An 18,942-nucleotide genomic window follows, 5' to 3' on the forward strand; every position below is an offset into this window, starting at 1 on the left:
ACATAATTTTCAGTCATTTCTAGAGGTACCATGATTTTTTTTTAGTTTATTTTTTTAAATAATTCTCTTGAAGGACGGTTGAAAAGCAATGTCTGAATTTCATTGGTTAAATTTCATAGAATTTTTATTTATTACTACTTTTGTCAGATTCAAGTTGTTTCTCTTACCACTGTAATTTTTTCTTTCATTAAACAAAGGGTACCAACAATTTTGTCTATATTTAATCAAAAGGTACTTTAACAAAAAGTTTGGTTAAATTTATTGAAGCAAATTATGGAATAAAAATGCTTTGAATATATAAAATGTAATTTTCCTGAAAATGATTTTAACTGAACTAATATGTGACTTTTTGTAAAAGTGTTATAAAGCGTAACAACAGATAATGTTTCAGCTGAAGTTAGAGCAGCGGCTTATCCAGGTCAGTCCCGTGGACAAATTTTATAGAGTTTATTTCCACATGATCTAGAATAACCCAGATTTTCTTCAGAAATCCGACAGTCGAATTTGATACTGTGACACTAAAATTTTTAAAGCCCCAAAGTGATTGTTTTTTTTTTTTTTTTTTTAAATATGTATAAGAAACCTTCACGGCCAAAAACATTTATCGCAACGGCAACATATGTTCACGTGGATATACATATCTACCCAAATACAGTTTGTATTGAATCTTTCTCTTAAAAAATACAGAATTTTTAATGTCACTGTTAATAAAATTTAATGATTTCAATGCCATTTAAGGCCTTAATTATAAAAAAAATCAATTTGTATCTTTTGTGTGGAAAATAAACCCCCACCCACACACATACAGATCTTCAACATGTTTATTTTTCTTTTTTTTCTTTTTACTGTTTACAGTCTTTACACAGATCTAAACTCATGCAAGTGTCAAACTTGCGCGCAAAAGAAAATACATCCTCTGCCGCCAGAGGCTGACCACTGGCCTCATCCCTGCCAGTATTGCACTCTGGGTAATGTAGGCCTGTCGCAGGAAGGAAAGTCATGCAGCTTTAACGCAGTACTCTGGAGGCAGGAACGAAAGCACAGACTGGCGGACAAGTCTGGAAACGACAACAGAAAAGACACAGAAGCTACAATCCATCAATATGAGAAGCGTCTCGGTCATTCGACCTTCAACATCTAGACCTCAGTTTATAGAAACAAAGATATTATTTATTAATAAAAATAGAATTAATTTGGCTTTGTTCCCCAAGTCTTTGATCGGGAAAAAAAATGTGTAGTGCTTGAAAAAAAAAAAAAAAAAAAGTGGAAATACCATGACAAATGTCAAATAAATGCTTTGTACAGAAGAAAAAGTAAGTTAGAGTTTAGCTGGTTCTCAGCTGTGGTCTAGTGGAACAGCTGCTCGTCATCCCTGAAGCACAAACAGACTTCATGTTCATTCGGGACAGTGTCCAGAGTACCGGTGTACTCCGTTTCAGTAGTCTTTATGGCTTATTCTCTCTCGACAACATCGCACTGAGCCAGCACACACACATACACACATACGTAGATATAACACAACCGTTCATCAACACAAGAGTCGAGATCTCGTCATGGTAAAGAGCGAAAATGTACAAAAATAAAGCAAAAGATTGTGAGGAAGTGGTTTGTCCAGTCCGGGGTTTCTCGGGGTGAACGTCTGTACGCTCCGCTGTGGGATGGATGGGCTGACGGAGGGGGTTTAAACGTACTCGCATGTTGGGGGGGGTCCGGGCTCCACAAACCAGTTGCTGCAGCTGCCGCAAATACACAGAAATGCTACATGTAACGTCCACCAAGGGCCTCAGCTGGTTCCTGAGTGGACGACCAAACTCCCAAAGCGGCTTCAGGAGTGTCGGGACAGGCGGCGTGCGCGTCAGCAAGAGCGGATCGTGGAGGGTGTTTTCATGGCGCTGGACTCTGGAGCTGTAGGGGGGGCTGCTGCGGGCGGGGAGGGGCGGGTCGAGGGTCAGTTACAGAGGACCAGGTGAACCTGCTGGCCGTAGAAGAGGCGGTTGGAGCGCTCGGCGACGGCCTGCCTGGCGAGCTCCTCGCTAGGGAAGGTGATCAAGGCCTCGCCGCTGCACTGCCCGCTGAAGTTATACAGGATGAAAACGGTGTCTGGCTGGAGCTGCGGAGAAAAGACACACGGAAACAAAAGGATAATAATTCAAAACTCTGGGATTTGAAGACAGATGCGGCGGGAAGACACCAGGGGGCGCCCACAGGTCTGAGGAGGACAGCTGCACCAGGCTGGAGTCATCCCATCAAACCAGTCCGGTAAGAAACCATCAGAACTGGAGGATCAACAGCAGAGGAGGAGCTGCGCCACACCGGTTAGTCTGCATGCAAACGCTGCCGCACCAAACCCAGGCTGCAGCGGGAACACCAGGAAAGTCCAAGAAGCCAGAGGCGGTGAAGGAGCCGCCATGATTTGAATCACATGCATGATAATTGTTCAGACTGGAAAAATTTATCAAGAGTCTGTTAACTGTGTATTGTTGTTTTAAAACTGTCACTAAACTGACAGTATTTATGGATTTATTATTAGAAGTTTGTTTTTCCTGTAATCATGGCAACACCAAAACAAACTTCCTGCCAGAAGTGATGAAGACAACGATGTCAAAAGGCCAAAAACATGACAGTAAAATCAGACTTTACACACTTCCTCACAGACTGCGATGTTCTGTGCGTTTCCTCAGCCTTCTCTGCGGGACTGAGACCAGCAGGAAAGATTTACTTTGGAGCAGACGTGACTGAAAAGCAGCGGCCAGCATGCCAGGTCAGCACCAACAGAGAAAGAAAGACAGGAATTCGTGTTTGGTGGATTATTTGTTGTGACAAAGCTTCTTGGCATCAATCATTCTGCATTGGAAACCTGCTGAAGTTCATGTAAATCTCAAGTTTAAAGTTGAAGTATGCATCATTAATTGATCATCGTTGTATTTCCACAACCAACCCCCACCTCAGTACTGACCAGGCATTTTAAAGTTAGTAGGCAGAAGCACCAGAGAACTAAACGGTATTAAAGTAGAGGTGAAGGCCGCCTCTCTCCCGGCGCTGCTCTGCTCCGGAGGCTCCTCTTACCTTGGCGGGACTCCCTAAAGACAGAGCCATTCTTTGGGCTGAATCAGACTCCTGGCCTGTTCGCTCATCTGAACCATGCCGCTGTACTCGTCAGGGGCGTACTACAGACAGCATAACGATGAACACACAGTCAGTGTCTTTATTCACACACCACAGGACAAAGCTTCAGATGTACAACTCAAAAAAAAAAAAAAAAAAAAAAAAAAAAAAAAAAGAGAGAGAAAGAAAAAACTTAAGAAATGTGTTTTTTCAAGGAGCAAGGCAAAAACACACCAAACCAAACACACCAAACGCCGTCTGACAAGGCTTCACTAGAACTCCGCTGGGTAATGAGACACAGCAATGCATGGAAAAGACACCAGTGACGGTGTGGGAACGCTTTTCTCACCCAGGGCCACTGTGAGAGCCAGAAAAACACACACTCTCTCTCTCCACCCAGGATACAATTGCAGTAGTTCAGCCAACAGTCAGAATGAGTCAGCTCACACACACACAGTATACACTCATCTAATGTATTCCTGTTACGTTCTCCACAGTGCAGCACAGAAGATGCTTTACACTACAAATTATGAGGCGGTAATAAATGACATGAGCTATAGAAGGCCCAAAAAGCAGACCCAACATCCATGCCCCAACAACAACTAGGATCCAGAACCTCCACCTGGAGCCCCACCTCTCTGCCTCCTACACGAGATAATTCTCTGCAGCCACACCTGTCAGGGTTCATACCTGCTTCAGGGGACTCCACCTAGCTTGGACTGGCAGCAATAAATATGGGAAGCAAAGGAGAGGGGGGGAGGAGAGCACAAGTGCATACATGTCCCTTAATTGAATAGTACTGTGATCTTATTTCATTTTTTTTTTTTAAATGTAAACCACCAATGGAAATGTGCTCAACGGTCCAAGAGCAGACAACGCACCACGCTGAGGTGGGAACTCACAAAACACTGTAATAAAACCTCAAAACATTACAATTCACCACCACTGTATATGGAATATATGTACACACAATGCTTTAGCTACATAGAGCTTGGTGTGCTCACCTGGTATCCCTGGAAGAAGCTGAGGATGTCTTTGATTCCCGTATTGTACGGCAGACCCTGCATTCGAACCAGGGCACCTGGCTGGGGCAGGACAGGAGAGGCAGCCGCTGCAGCGTGGTGAGGCTGAGCGGCCATTGCTGCCGCCATCGCCCCCGACGGAGCTGCGAAGTAGCCCACTGTGGAAGGAGAGACTGGAGGGCTGGAGAGCAAACGGAGCAGAGGACAGCTGGTAAAGAAACGCCTTTAAAAAATAAAGTTAAAGAGTGACGCTGCTGCTGGCGCTGCGCTGACCTCGGATAGTAAGCGGTGTAGTTCATGTTCATGTTCATATACAGGTGGGGCTGAGGGGGGTAGTAGGCCAGGGTGTGAGCGGGGGTGTGCGCAGCGGCCTGAGGTCTGGGAGCAGCCAGCAGGGGGGGCTGGTAGAGGGCCGCCTCGGGCAGAATGGCGGGCGGGGTGGGGAAAGCAGCATAGGCCGTGGGGGGAGAAAGGCCTGCAGAGAGGAGCGGAGGAATTCATAGAGCACACATACCAGATCCAACAAGTTCATCAATTTAACACCGACACAGCATGAGTTGTTACCAGCTCGACTGCAGCATGAAAGGGTTGGACGATAGATCGCCACAAATGAAATGAAAGCTGCTTTGAAAAGGTGAATGTGAAAATTAGTTTCCCCGTGGAGCCAATCTAATCTTTATCAGCAGGACCGATATGAGCTGTCACTGAGCAAAGTGCACAGAGAAGCGCTTCATTCAGACGCTCTGAACATGAATCAGAGCTCCAGAGGGAAAAAACTGTTACGCCGAGATATGACATGCTTATATATATCTTCCCGCCAACTAAACAGCAGCAACCACTGGTGCCATCAACTGTTGAACTTTACAGGTGTCTTGCGTAACCACTACTTAGCCCTGATCCAGATTTTAGTTTAGCATTTCCTGCTAAAGATGTTGTATTAAACTAAGTGTAGCAAAGAGCTGCAGAGGGAAAACAAACAAAACAATAGAATTCTAATAAGCACTCACTGGCTCTGTACTGAATAGCTGGCTACATTTCCATACAGATACAACAGAAAACAAAGACCATTAATCAAACTTCAACATCACAGCCAGGTATTCGGCGGCGTTCACTCACAGGGAAGTTTGCAGGGTGGAGGAGAGAGGCCGCTGCGGTTCAGCGTTCCTCCCATCAGGACGATGCTCATCTCCTCCGTGGAGCACTGGAAGACCTCGATGTATCGATCCTTCATCGTCTTCTTATGGCACTTCTGGGCCACCATGAACGCTTTGTCAGGTGACTTCATCTGGATGAAGGCGTCGCCGGACGGCCGGCCCTGCGGACGGAGGGCAACGGATGAAGGACGCGTGACTTCGGACATAAAAGATGGGGCCGGCGGACGCCCTCCGCCCTCACCTGCTGGTTGAGGACCATGTGGACTCCGTGAGGCTTGATGTCGACGGTGTGCTCGGCCATGAATTCCAGGATGTCTTCGATGCCGGCGGTGTAGGGCAAACCGCGCAGGCGGATGCAGTCCCGAGTGCTGCTGGCCGCCGGAAGGAAGGGCGGCGTGGAAAGGACCGGCATGGGCATGATGGGGGAGGAGGGCAGGGTGGAGATCAGGGGGGCAGACATGTACCGGTTCAGGACCTGAAACACAAATTCATTCAGGAATGAAGAATGAATGATCTGTTCAGTTTGAATATAACTGTCATCAGCTGAGTATTTGCTCTCATTTGATTTGTTGTTGTTTGCTGTATGTTTGTTGTTCTATTAAAAAAAAATAGCCAAGTTTTCCTCTTCTTCTGTCTTGGCTCATTTATTTTGATATTTTTCTCAGTGTAGCGGCAGGTGTACCTGTTGCACTTCGGCCGCCGTGCTGCGAAACAGCTCGATGTAACGCTTCCCCAGGATCTGTTTGTGCTTCTTCAGGGCGTTCTGTGCGTACTCTTCACAGGAGAAGAGCACGAAGGCGTCGCCGGTGGGCCGTCCGTCGGGGTATTTGACGAAGAGCAGACCCTCAGAACCGTCCGTCACCGGGCTCTCGGGACCGAGGAAGGACAGCACCTCTTGGGACGTGGCCGTGAACGGCAGCCCCCGCATGCGGATAATCACCTGGTTCTCCTTGGACAGGAACTGGGCCACCTCGTTCGAAGTGCCTGTGGTCACAGAGAACGCCAGTTACATGTATTTGGAGCTTCAGGACACTTTTTAGTCTTCATTCAGGTTTACATTTTTATTGCTAATCTTGCAAATTTGTTTGAGTTTGCATGTTTTCCCCACAATCGAGTCTCCGGCTTCCTCCCCGAGGTCAAAAACATGAATTTGAAGTTAATTGGTGACTCTAAATTGCCCCTCGGTGCGTCTCAGTCAGATTTAGAGTGCAGGATCCTGAGAGGAACAAGTTGAAGAAATCATTTGTTGTCAAATGCACCACATTGTTTCTGCAAAGTTGCTCCTTTATTTGCACGTTCTACAGTGTATTTATTTACACGCTTGGCTTCACGCTGGTTATTGCAATATAGTAGTCTGCTTGAACAATTGGCCTAAAGTCCAGTCTGCTGTCAATCTGTATTGATCTTAACTCATCTGAGTAAAGTCCAGAGTCTGACTGGCTGCCACTGGAGGTTATCTGCCTCGAGCAACTGTGTTTCTTTGTTGGCCATCTCTGTCCTGTGCTACTGCTGACTGCACCTCAGTGATCCAGAGGCCTCGGGCCCTGCTTTTGTCTCTTCACACCCCCTTTTTATCAGCACTGAGTTGCTCCTTTCACCAGGCATCAGCCCTCTCTGCCTCGGGGGAGCGGAGCTGCAGGCTCAACTGAACAGGTGAGCTGCTGTGAGCTCGGAGTGAAATTTCTCTCCAACTGGCCTCCGAGGGTTTGGCCCATGGAAAAGGAGGTGAGGAAGGGACGGTGGGGGCGACGGGGGGAAGCGCCTCACAAAGAGCCTTTCATGAGGCGGAGATAAGCTGCTGCAGAGTCAGTGGGATGTTGCAAAGACACAGGTAACAAGAGAGAAACCCAAAGAGCAAAAAGAGGTGCTTTATTTCATAGACACCGAGAGACTGCACCTGCTATAAGTGAGAAGTGAGAACGGAGGCTTGTTTGCGTTTCCCCCCACCTCAAAGATGCAGGGAAGTCACCAAAGAGAATATTAACCTCACACTAACAAAAAGTCTGTCCACGACCATAAAAGACCCAGGGCCAGGCAAAAAGAAAATCTGAAAACTGACCTCCTGCAATCTTAAGGAATTCCTCTCCTGTGGCCTTGTAGACCTGCAAAAGAAAAGAAAACCGGTTTGAGCCTTAGAAGAGCTTAACTCAAAGAGAGGTAACACAGAACTACTTCCTCCTTTAAAGTTTAACCAGAGATCTTTATAATATTCCCCACAGCAACAAAGCCTAAATCGTTAAGTTATGTAGTTTAGTTCAGGACACAAATACATCTTATCTTAGCAAACAGCATTTGTTTCAAACACAGTGAAATCATCACATCGCGGTCACAGTTTGAGCAAAATAAACAGAAACAAACCTCTATGTAGCGGCTGCCCATGTGATGTTTGTGGCGCTCCAGAGCCAAGTCTCTGTGCTCCGAGTTGATGAAGCGAACTAAAGCTTCGCCGTTCCTGCGGCCCTGAGCGTTGAGACACAGGGCCACGCCACCTCTGAAACACACAGACACCTTCATGAGCCATCACAGATCCATTCTCTTTGAACTCAGTTTTTTTCCTAACATGAGTAGCAGGAAAACATCAGGACTAAGTTGACGCCAATACCCAAAATAGCCGTTGAAAAGAAAAGAAAAAATGCTAGTCGGATACTTTTTGTTGTCTTGCAAAATTCATTGAAATTAAAGAAATAATCCTCTGAACAAACATCAGTAATAAAAGCATGACAAACTTATACAGTTCAGTTCCTATAAAGTTGCTGCTAGAGGGCGTGAACCAAGTCCAACATACTTGGCAATATTGAGTCCTTTAAAGAAGCGAGCGATGTCTTGGTCTGAGGATTGCCATGGAAGCCCCCGCGCTCTGATCACAGTCTCACTGTCCACCGGCTCCGTCTTACTGCTGCATTATGGGGGAAATAAACAAAAATCCTTACATATAGCACCTTTCGGGCATTCAAATAGAACTCAAAGTGCTTCAAATACACTTGACAAAATATAAAAAGGAGGAAAATTCACATGCAGACAACATCCACAGTATTAAACACCAACATTCAGTATATCTTTGATGTACTGAAAAGCAATGAGAAACTTCTGAGTTCATCACACTGAACCCCCTTTATTTCATTTATTTATTTATTTATTTTTAAAGCTAAATGTCAAGTTGGAATAAAACCGTCCCGCTCCACCTCTCTTGTTAAGTTGGGACAAATTGGCTGCAGACACACAGGCCACTCACAGTCACAGCTTAAACCACAAACATACTCCCATGATTAAATGTCAGGGGGGTTGTCAAGGTGACGGGCTTTTAGCTTTCTGAGAACGGCGGGATTTGGTGCCCTGCTACTAGATATCCAGGTAAGCACTTGATGGCAAAGTTGGACAGCTTTAATAACACACTTGTGGCTTCCTTGTTGCTGTAATCAATGCTACAAGCTGGAGGCCTGAGATGCGAGTGCAGCCGGTTGTCGGCCCGGAGCAGCACTGCAGGCTCGACGGGCTGCGAGGGACTGAGAGCGGCAGAGTGTCTGGTCATACGCACCACGTGCCGGAGTCGAACTTGTACTTCACCATCTCAGCACAGGAGAACTTGTGATCTGAAACAAAGTGACTGTCAGTTTGTTGTTGGTCAAACGCAAAGTCTTGTAACGCACAGTGAAAAGGTTTGGCTGATTGGTGTGATGAGTTAGAGGAATGCAGGAATGCTCAAAACTCAAAGACATGTTTTACTGCTAATAGAGGGGTGAAGCCAGAGGCGACTGCCACGGTCGATATGGAAAACATCACATCAAAGCCTGATTCATCTGGGCTTGTGTGCAGTAAATTGTCTGATGACAGGAAAGACTTTTTGCTGATTACAGGAAAAATGTTAAAAAAAAAATTTAAAAAACAACTGCGTTAAGATTTATAACTCATTAGGATTAAAAGAACATTCAAAGGAGTTTATAGGAAAGAATGCTTACACCCCACTTTGTCGCGGAGCGTCAGCTGGAAGGACGGCGATACTCACTGTGGGGTTCAGCCAGGATGCAGAGTACGAGCTGCACCATGCTGCTCACCTCCCGCTCCCCAAACGACTGCTCCGACACTGCAGCAAGCCCCACATCTGAGCGCCTCAGTTAAGGCTGCTCAACGCTTTAAGCTGCTTTTCTGGCACCGTTTTTGATTAAAATATTGTAAATATTCTCATTTGGCAAGAAGGCCGGCAAAGGATACATTCCAACATGGAGGCAAGCGTGAGCTTCTGCACGGGGCCGGCGTTTGGACAGCATTTTAGAAACTCCTTCCTCACGTCCGAAAATGTAAAGAAGCATTCAGGGAGTACCAAATTCTGAAATTAAAAAAATAAATAAATAAATACCATGACTGTGTGTGTTTGTCTGGATATAGAGTAAACATAATAAAACAGATTTTTGCATGCATGCATAATAAGACAGCAAAAAGAAAATTAGGCAAAAACAGGATAAATAGAATTACTCGCAAATGTAAAATCACTCTCACATCAATAAAATCCTTTAAACTATTTAACACCAATACAGTATTATTGACTGCCGATAAGCACACTTAAAAAAATTGCCGTAAGAAAAAAGAAAAAAATTAAAACACAGCAACATTTTATTAAAACTCCAAACTTTAACATTGAAGGTGGATCGTGCCTTTCCATTCAGGTTATTGACCAATGGACGGGATTAATGACCTTTTTGGAGGCTTCAGGATGAAGAGCCTGTCGGATGACGTTGGGACTGTTCACACACAGTGTGTAAGAGCTCCTGCCGAGGAATTTAACTTCTGAGGACACCGTCTGCTGGAACTGGATCAGCAAAGACAGAGAAACCAGATTATAACACAGGAAAGCAGAAGTGTCAACGCAAAGTGAAAAGAAAAACAAATTTATTCTGGATTATTTCGTGTTGATTAGCAAACATGTTGTGAGTTAATACGGAGTTTAAAAGACTTGTGAGGATTTGGCATCTGAAGGATGGAAAGTGAAGGTTTTCATGTTCCTGACATCTGACTGATTGTCAGGAGGAGCGAGTCTTGTCAAACAGGTTTTGGTGTTTGCTCAGAGGGAGGAGGGCAGACAAAGGAAAGGAATGATCGCACCACTAATCACCAGGATCACAGCTGTTTTTTTTTTTCTTTGCACAACCAACATTCACAGCAGAGACAGGATGACAAAACATCCCGTACAAGTCCGACCTGCCCGTCTCCACTTTAAACTGCGAAGGCGACGGCAGCCGGAATACCAGCACCTCCCACATATGTTCCTTTATATATATATGACACTCAGTCAGTGAGGCCCACGACTTGTGTTGTGTCAACATACATGAAACCTCAGTACAACCAGAATTACTGCAACTTGCATAATTATGTCATTAGGACTTTAAAGTGATTTCAAAACACAGCCTAATGGCAGAATGTCTAAAGTTTGAAACATTTGCTTCATCTGAAGGATTTGATGAACTTAGCTGTTAAAACACGATGTCACTCTCTGCTTGTCTGGAGGTGGTAAACAAGAATAATATTATCCTGTACATCTCTGGTGCTCTCAGGATGCTAAATAAATCAAACAGAGAAGAAGAAAGTTCATTTTGCATTTTCTCTGACACTGTGTGTAAAAAAAAAAAAAAACCTCAGGCTGTCTGTGGTTGAACCTGTTTCAGAACATCTTTCCAACTCTGCAGCATCACAGAAACACTGACAAACAGACCAGAAGCACAGGGATCATTTGCCTTGCTGCACGTGTCTGGGCCGTCACACACAGCCGCTCTTCTCTTGCTGAATGTTTCAAGGATTCATTTACTTTGGTCTCACATGAGTTTAAGCAGATAAAAATAGAAAACCTAAATTCTAGAGTTTGTCAAGGACAATCCCCAACATTTACTCCTGGGGTTTAGCGGAAAAGCATTGAGTCAGGATTACGCTTTATTTTGTAAATACTAATAAAACAACTACTGTACAAGGTGTTTACACAGCATTTGGAGCCTTCTGTAGTTCAGTTTCAAGCTCAAGGACACTAACACGCCGACAGACCATCAACAAATGAACTGGAAGAGGAAACGTTCCCCTGAAAAGATTTAAGTCTGATTTGGACAGTCTATCATCAACATATCGAGGAATCATTCTTTTAAAGCTTTATAGTTGCAGATGGTCTATCTCACCAAAGTTTGGGGAGCGAATGTCATAACTTATGGTTTTAATATAGCAAAAATAAGCTGAAAACAAAATTTTTTTGCAAAGAGCGAGTTCATTTCTTAACGTTGACCGACACGACAGGCATGCTGAGAAACAGAGCTGCTTCTGGGAGCTCTTCAACTTTCAGAGGTGAGCTAAAAGCTCGACTTCTTTAGAAACACTTTCTCCGATGAAGAAATGGGAAATTTCGCCACGTCTAGGTTACCCATGAATGCACTGTCATGTGTGTGTCAAACATTTCATAAATGAGTTTTAAACCAGGAAGACTTCGGTAAAGATGTGAAATAAATATCAGATGCATGGACAACAGACCACTGTGCTGTAAAGTCACCCCGAATCTTCTCTAAAGCCACGAGCCCTTGAACTTCTCTGGATGACCACAACCGTGCAATATGGAGTCAAACATGAGACTATTGTGTTCTTCCTCACTCCACCAATCCATCAGGCGCCTTTCTTTAGAGCCTGCAGACTCAAGGTCGGCTGGTTAAGAGCAGTTAAACCGCCAGGATCTGGGACCACCTGAAACTCAGAGGCTGGAGAGTTTCACATGGCCACTGGCGCTATGACAGACCTTCATATGGTGAGACGGAGTATTAGACCAGCGTGTTGAGGCACGCTTCGTAACAGCTGGAGAGACACTCAGGACTATCTGGCGGCGGCAAAGAGGTATTGAGGTGGGACAAATGCTTTTGGCTTGGCTAGGAGGGGGGGGTTGGAAAGCTGGACAAAAAGACACAGAAGAGTCGCGAAACACTGAAGTACAAACAGAAGAGCAGTGAATTTCATAACAAAAATGAATGAAATATGTCTCTCTTTAAACTGGAAAAGCTTACAAAGTAGTATCAGTTTGTCTTGAGGCCTTTGCCTTACCAGTGAGCTGACGCTTGACAGAACAATGAGAGAAGGTTTTTTTTCAGGTGTTGCAAAGATTCAGCCTGCTGTCCAGGCGGACCACACAAACTATGATATTTGCAAGTTTTCTAGATCAACATTAGCAGCACATTGGAAACTCTGCACTAATATTTGCTCATAGCTGTGCATACAGCTCCACCTTGGCCTTTTGCTGAAAGTGGATTACTGAAAGAAAAGCAAATGTCAGCACAATAGCAACACACCCTCTTTTGCCATGCTCCTCGGCGTTAAAAGCCCCCAATACACTCGTGTGTTTTAGCAATGTAAACCAATGCTAAATACATTTAACAACAGCAATGCGCTTCACTCGCATGAGTTGCTGTTAATATTGGGATCATTTGTGTCATATTGCTCCCTTGCTTCAGATTATTCATAATTTATTTTAGTTAGTAAGGCACAACACTTGTTTCTGATATTACTTCAGGGTGAAATAGTGCTGGTGCAACTCTGTTTCCCTCTTTCTCTCTCTCTCCTTCTGAATGGTATTTCCACAGATGAGGGGGAGGAACTGGCCTTTGAACATGGCCCTATCAGAGTTTACTCTCCACTGTAGCCGGACTGTTTGTTTCTGCCACCACCACCTTACCTCAGCTCAGTATACAAACTCCGATAAGAGCAGCGGCGAGCGCTGAGCCACTGGGCAAGTGTGAACACAAGCACTTCCACTACGGTGCATTTTGTCACACAACGTGAATTTGTGTCTGGGCCAAACTGACACACACAACAATTACAGTGTTGAGACCATTAAAGCATGATGCCTTTCAGTAAATTTACATGATGAAGATTTAGTCACGGTGTTAGGAAGCTTTTTTTTCCCCCTTTGACTAATCTGATGTACATTCATCAGAAGACTGTTGTTCTACTGCGGGTCTGGCTCACGAGGATGGAAATCACAAACCAGTTCTGAAGCAACGTTCACAACAATTCCTTCACATTCTCTAAAAAGTTTAAAAAAATGTGCTACACACTGCTGGATGTTGTAACATTAAAAAGTTCTTGCCACAAAGTCGAAAACATCCAAGTAGATGGCAAGACCAAAATTGAATGTCTCCAAAATTACAATCCAAGGTGATTTGATGACATTAAATACTAAATACACTCACATATGTGATACTTTCCATTCAAGTGACACTCATTCATGAGCCACAGACAAAATCTTAAGGCTGAAAAATACTGAACCATGTAACATTTTAAAACTCAAAATACCTACTTTTAATGATTCTACGTGTTTCTGAGAAGAGCTGTATCAGTGCACGGCATCAAAGAAAACAGTGTGCAAGTGAGGGGATTAGAGAACCAAACTGGAGCAGCGGGAGAGCCCAAAAATCTGCTTTTCCCCTCTAAACTACATGAGAATGTGTGCATATAGACTGGGCAAAGGCCACATTTCTGAAAGGACTGAATGGTTGAATCAATAAAAGTCTGCTGATTTTCTTACTGTTCACTCACTGAATTGAAAGTCCACCTTCAACACAGAAACAGTTTCTGTTCATGTGCATTCGATCCTTTTGATAACCTTAAAGGTATAATGGACGATGTTTTAGCCAATGAATGGCGTGATGCAAGTCTCAACTATTGGTCCTCCAACATGTCAGTCACGCTGGAGAAATTCTTGCGTAACGCCGTCAAGCGCGCTCGTAGGAGCAGCAGAGCAGGCAGGATGGTCTGGCGCATGCGCATTTTCCAAAAAGCGAGTAACAGACGTTTGGCTTAGACTTTTTCGAGAAAATCATCCATTATACCTTTAATATTCTTCTATCTATTGAATTTCAGTGAAAACCACACATTTGTTTTAATGCTTGTCTTTTTACGCGACAAAAACACAATGACTTCTTCTTGACTAGTGGAAATATAGCCTTGATGATGAACTAAAAGAAATTATCGATGGATTGATAAGTGATTCGAGTCATTTTATGTGACTTTTTGCTAAAAAAATTAAAGCTCAGCAATGTCAAGAACATATGGATGGGACTCATGATACAAGTGTCAGATTGGCTGCTTTGTAAATAGAATCCAATGTTGATCACTTAATCATCTTAATCTCCAGTGAGTGAATAATCTTTACGTAGGTTGAAAGAGGCCATGATGTTTCAGTTTCACAACGTGCGTGAAGGATCACACGCAACTCTCCACAGGCTGCAACACGCTGCCGTGTCCTCGCCAAGTCTGAGCAGTGAGGCTGTCATATAATGACTTACAGGCAATGGAGCTCAGAGACAAACATCCAACGAATGTTCTTCAGATTTCTCTGACTGTTTTCGCACTTTTCACAACGATCTTAATCTTTATGGTACAACAACCAAATATACTACATGACGGGAGACTGAAGGCTACGGTGGTGATAAAAGCAACTTAAGGTCAAAGTGTTTTCTGTGTGTATGGTATCCAGCCTATTTTATAATTGGTTTATTTTGACTGGAAAACATTTAGCAAAATGTGCCAGTGGTACATAGAGCCTACAGAGACTGGATTTCACCGAACAATGAGCACTAATGTCACATGTAAAATAATGAAAGAATGTCGAGCATCCAAAAGCTAAACATCGTGCATTTCACACCCACTAAACCTGACCGCTAGGATCCCAGTGTTACACAGACATGCTAATCTCCACCACCTTTATGAATCTTTCACCAAGGAAAAACAGCGGACGCCCTTGGGGGCACTGACCACATAGGTCGATACAACACGCCCACCAATCAAGAAGCAGCTGCCCGTTTCCCTTGATCATGGAATAAACTGGAATCAACCCCTACATCCATAGTTAGCCGCTGTGAGTGTCATATGCTTCTAAATGCTATGGTTTTGAAAAATGTCCAACATTTAATTGCTCTATGTATCAAGGATAACACTGGAAAGGCATACAAAGGTATGGAAAGGACAAACTGATTTCTGGGTTAATGTTTGAAAGTTGAGCACACAATCCAAACTGCTGTGGCTGAAGCTGAAATCCCACCTGAACGGAGACCAAAACAACATGAGCGTTCAGACGACGCTCCCGCGAAACTCCAGAAGCCTCGGCAACAAGGTTAAGACAACAAAGATGATCGATTATCCAAACAAGCATTGCATTCAGACCACAGCACCACTAATGTGTAAGCCAACAGGATGATAATGAGAGGTTTGGCAACCATAAAATAGGGGTATATGGGAGGAGCAGAAAATGTGCACTCAATGCAAACAGGAGCTCTTGCAAGAGTGGCTGAAAAACACGTTTGGCAACATAAGTAGTTTTGTCAAAACACATCTCCAGACAGGTAGGACGGAGTGCGCAAATTCAAGCCTTGGTCAAAAATAAATACCGACAGCGAAGCCCAGGAACGGCCCCCTTGTCTGTCACGCACCCTAAAACAGAGGTGTGGCCACAGGTAAACATTCTGCTTTCCAGATGTCTGCAGCATGCATCAGGCCAAGACAAGACGAGACCTGCGGCTGCTCCTTATCTCCAGACACCCCAGGCTCTGCCCATCCTCAGCTCCTACAAACTGTCAGCGGCGTTCAACTGTCAGCTCCAAAACCATGACACATCTCTACCAGGTGGAAGACCATGTTTTGTGAAAAGGTCGTATTTGAAATTTGACACTCCTCACATCACCTTGCAGCTTAATACCCAGTCAGACTTGTCGTGTCACATCTCGCTCCAGGCGAAGGAGGAAACTTTTAATAACACTTTTTGTTTTTTTTTTATAAATCATGGCAATGGCACAGTGATGGGTTTATATTATCAAACCAGTGCATCAGTGCCTGGAAGGAGTGGTTAAAATGCTTTATTATGAAGATGGTGTGATCCTCACCTGTAGCAGGACTTTGTCCAGGGGCTCAGCATTGATGAGGTTGTCCACAGCCAGTCCCGTCTCCTCTTTACACAGGTCCGTCAGCTCCAAAGTGTCAGGCTTTACAAAACATTTATGAAGCTTTCCAACCTGTGAAGAGATTTAGCATTTCATGGTGCAGAATAAAGTGTGACAAAAAAAAAAAAAAAAAAAAACATGTCTGATTCAAGGTAAATTACAGTCTGTAACCCCCTCACACACACAAACACACACACACACAGAGGAAATGAACTCAAAAAAAAATGACAATGTAGTTGCAAACAAGCACTGAATTGTAAATGAAGCGTGGTTTATGAGGAAAAGCTGACATGCTAAACCAAACAGGTGGTGTGTTTATTCTCCGTTTGGTGTGTGGACATTAAATTTGGGACTCACACCTGCGAAAGGCGAGTTAGCGCACACGCACGCACGCACACACACACACACACACACACACACACACATAGAAACACAGCACGAGAGGAGAAGCAGGTCCAGACGGTCACACAGAGCACACCATGTTGATTCAAATGTCACTACAGGTAGACATTCAGCCACAAACACTCTGGCAACACAAGAAACCGTACAACGAAGGGAAGGGTCAGGAAGAAGGTCCGTACCTTTTTCTCATGTAGATCCACAATTTGCCACACCAAGAGAATTATTTCCCTCTCATCCGAACCCAGTTTACCCCCATTTGCACCAGCTGTTGCCCCAAAGAACACCACCAGAGTATCACTGTGCGAAGCCATCAGGGACCACAAGGGTAAAAACTACAATTAGAGCAAAGATTAAAATAAAAATAACACGAGGGTTCACCTTTTCCAAGTGATAAGAAGAGCGAACAAAAGGGCTGGAAACTCAATTGAGATAAACGGAGAGAGACACGGGGGGATTATTTTCAGAGGAGCCACGGAGGAGTTTGCGGTCAGAGACTCTACCTGTTGCTGTACTTGAGCGTGCTCTATCCAGAGATACTGGTTTAACTGGTAAAGAAGGGTGGAAATCCGTGTTGCTTTCACACGAACTCCATAACAAGCCCCGGAGTTTTTTTTTCTCCTTCTGCTTTCCTTTCTTTTTTTTTTTCTCGCGAGTTACCTGTGTGGCTCGCAGAGGGCCACCGGAGCCGTCTATTGGCTGGTTTGCCAAGGTGAGGGCGGGACTCCGACGGAACTCTGTCATCTCATTGGTGGATCGATTCAGGAAGTACTCTGGTTGAGAAAAGCTACAATGCCTCCATGAGGCCGCTTCACCAGGTAAAGATTAAACACACCTCTGTATGTCCTGCCTTTATCTTTCATAGAAACCATTCACTTCTTCATAAATTCCAACCAAAGCATCAAAAAGAGATTTTTTACAGGAAAAACCTGTGTTGAACTCAAAGGGAGCATCACTGCTGTAAGGGTTTCACTTAAATCATGGCTGTTTTCTAAGTATTTACACAGCAATTTCCACAGAGATCAAATCAATATTCCAGTTTTAAGATAATAAAAATACGTTTAAAAAAATCTGTCAATATTGAACACATACTCTGAAATTCAACCTTTTAGTTTAATCTTTTTCAGTACTGTAAAAAGTGAAAAAGAAAAAAAAACTCATACACACATGTGCATGCTGTATTCTAAAATATTTTCAGCATTTTGAGTATTTCAGAAGTTTTGAAATGCTGCGCTGTTTCAGATAAAATGCATGTCTGTCTGTCCTTCATTCATGTAAAAAAAATTAAAGAGTAGTCATATTTTTATCTGTGGCACATGGAATTGTTTGACAGCCAATTAGTATAAAATAATTTAATATTTTTTGGGATGTAAATTTAAACCCGTTGACTAAATCTATCCATTTTCCATACCGCATTCTGTGCAGGATTGGAGGTTCAGAGCCAATCCCATGTAACTAAGGACAAGGACAGATCACCCTTGAGAGATCACCAGTCTATCACAGGGCAAACACAAGACAAGACAACCACACACACTCACAATAAAACCTAGGGGCAATTTAGGGTGAACAATTAACCCCACAGCCCACATGCGTGATTTTTGGACCGTGGGAGGAAACTGGAGTAAACCCACATGCACACACCAGACCTTCTCACTGCAAGTTGAGAGCGCTAATCACTGCTCCACTGTGCGGCCCATTGTCAGCTTTTTTGACTATTTCAAAATTTATTAAAAAAAATTAAGATCATACAGAATCCAATTCTCTCTGTGTTTATTGGCAGTGGAAGATAGATATACAGAAGAAGACATTTTACCACCTTAAGAAAATTGTCAGCTCATTTGACATTTCAGGGCACCAGCACATCCTACAGCAGTTCACACAACTGGATTGAAAATCTCAAAAAAGAAATCCATCTATCCTCTACATTCTTTTTCTCTTTTTGCAGTTTTGTGGCACTGGAGCCTGGCAAAGCCAGCTGTAGGGGGAGGCAGGATAGACCCTGGACAAGTCTTCAGTCCATCAGAGGAGGAAGACAATCAGACCACTACACACCCTCACATCCACACCTTGTGGCTATTTAGAGGCACAAGCAAATCTCACATGCATGTTTTTCAGACTGTGGGAGGGGATGGGAGTATCTGGAGGAAACCAACACATGCAAAGAGAAAACATGCAAACGTTATACAGAAAGGCCTGGTCTGAATTCTCCCCCCAGAGGTGAGATTGCTAACGCCTGAAAAGGTGAATGGTAAAAATTCTTCATGAGATTTGCGACTTATAATATCCAGTTTGCTTTTCAATTTACAGATCTTT

The 18,942-nt window shown here is 43.9% G+C and overlaps 1 protein-coding gene across 3 annotated transcripts; it reads right to left on the minus strand.

Moving 5' to 3' along the window:
- Positions 1 to 805: 805 nt before the first annotated feature.
- On the minus strand, positions 806 to 17,256 carry esrp2 (epithelial splicing regulatory protein 2). Of its 3 annotated transcripts, none has more exons than XR_003931803.1 (17): positions 16,812 to 17,256; positions 16,174 to 16,302; positions 9,972 to 10,085; positions 9,491 to 9,605; positions 9,285 to 9,380; positions 8,817 to 8,871; positions 8,067 to 8,177; positions 7,640 to 7,772; positions 7,341 to 7,383; positions 5,964 to 6,265; positions 5,523 to 5,756; positions 5,244 to 5,442; positions 4,401 to 4,602; positions 4,110 to 4,308; positions 3,796 to 3,824; positions 3,067 to 3,167; positions 806 to 2,110 (listed from the first exon to the last, which is right to left on the minus strand). XR_003931803.1 is itself a non-coding variant. In XM_030096398.1 (17 exons), exons 2-16 carry the CDS (start codon positions 16,941 to 16,943, stop codon positions 3,081 to 3,083), a joined length of 2,151 nt encoding a protein of 716 aa, XP_029952258.1. In that variant the 5' UTR covers positions 16,944 to 16,964; positions 17,133 to 17,256; the 3' UTR covers positions 806 to 2,110; positions 3,067 to 3,080. The 3 variants fall into 3 exon arrangements, 2 of the variants coding, with proteins under 2 accessions (XP_029952258.1, XP_029952264.1); XM_030096398.1 differs by lacking the exon at positions 3,796 to 3,824 and having other exon boundaries at positions 16,812 to 16,964; positions 17,133 to 17,256; XM_030096404.1 differs by lacking the exons at positions 3,067 to 3,167; positions 3,796 to 3,824.
- Between the last annotated feature and the right edge of the window lie 1,686 nt (positions 17,257 to 18,942).

This window comes from Salarias fasciatus, chromosome 1, assembly GCF_902148845.1.
Source record: "Salarias fasciatus chromosome 1, fSalaFa1.1, whole genome shotgun sequence".
NCBI classification, from domain to species: domain Eukaryota; kingdom Metazoa; phylum Chordata; class Actinopteri; order Blenniiformes; family Blenniidae; genus Salarias; species Salarias fasciatus.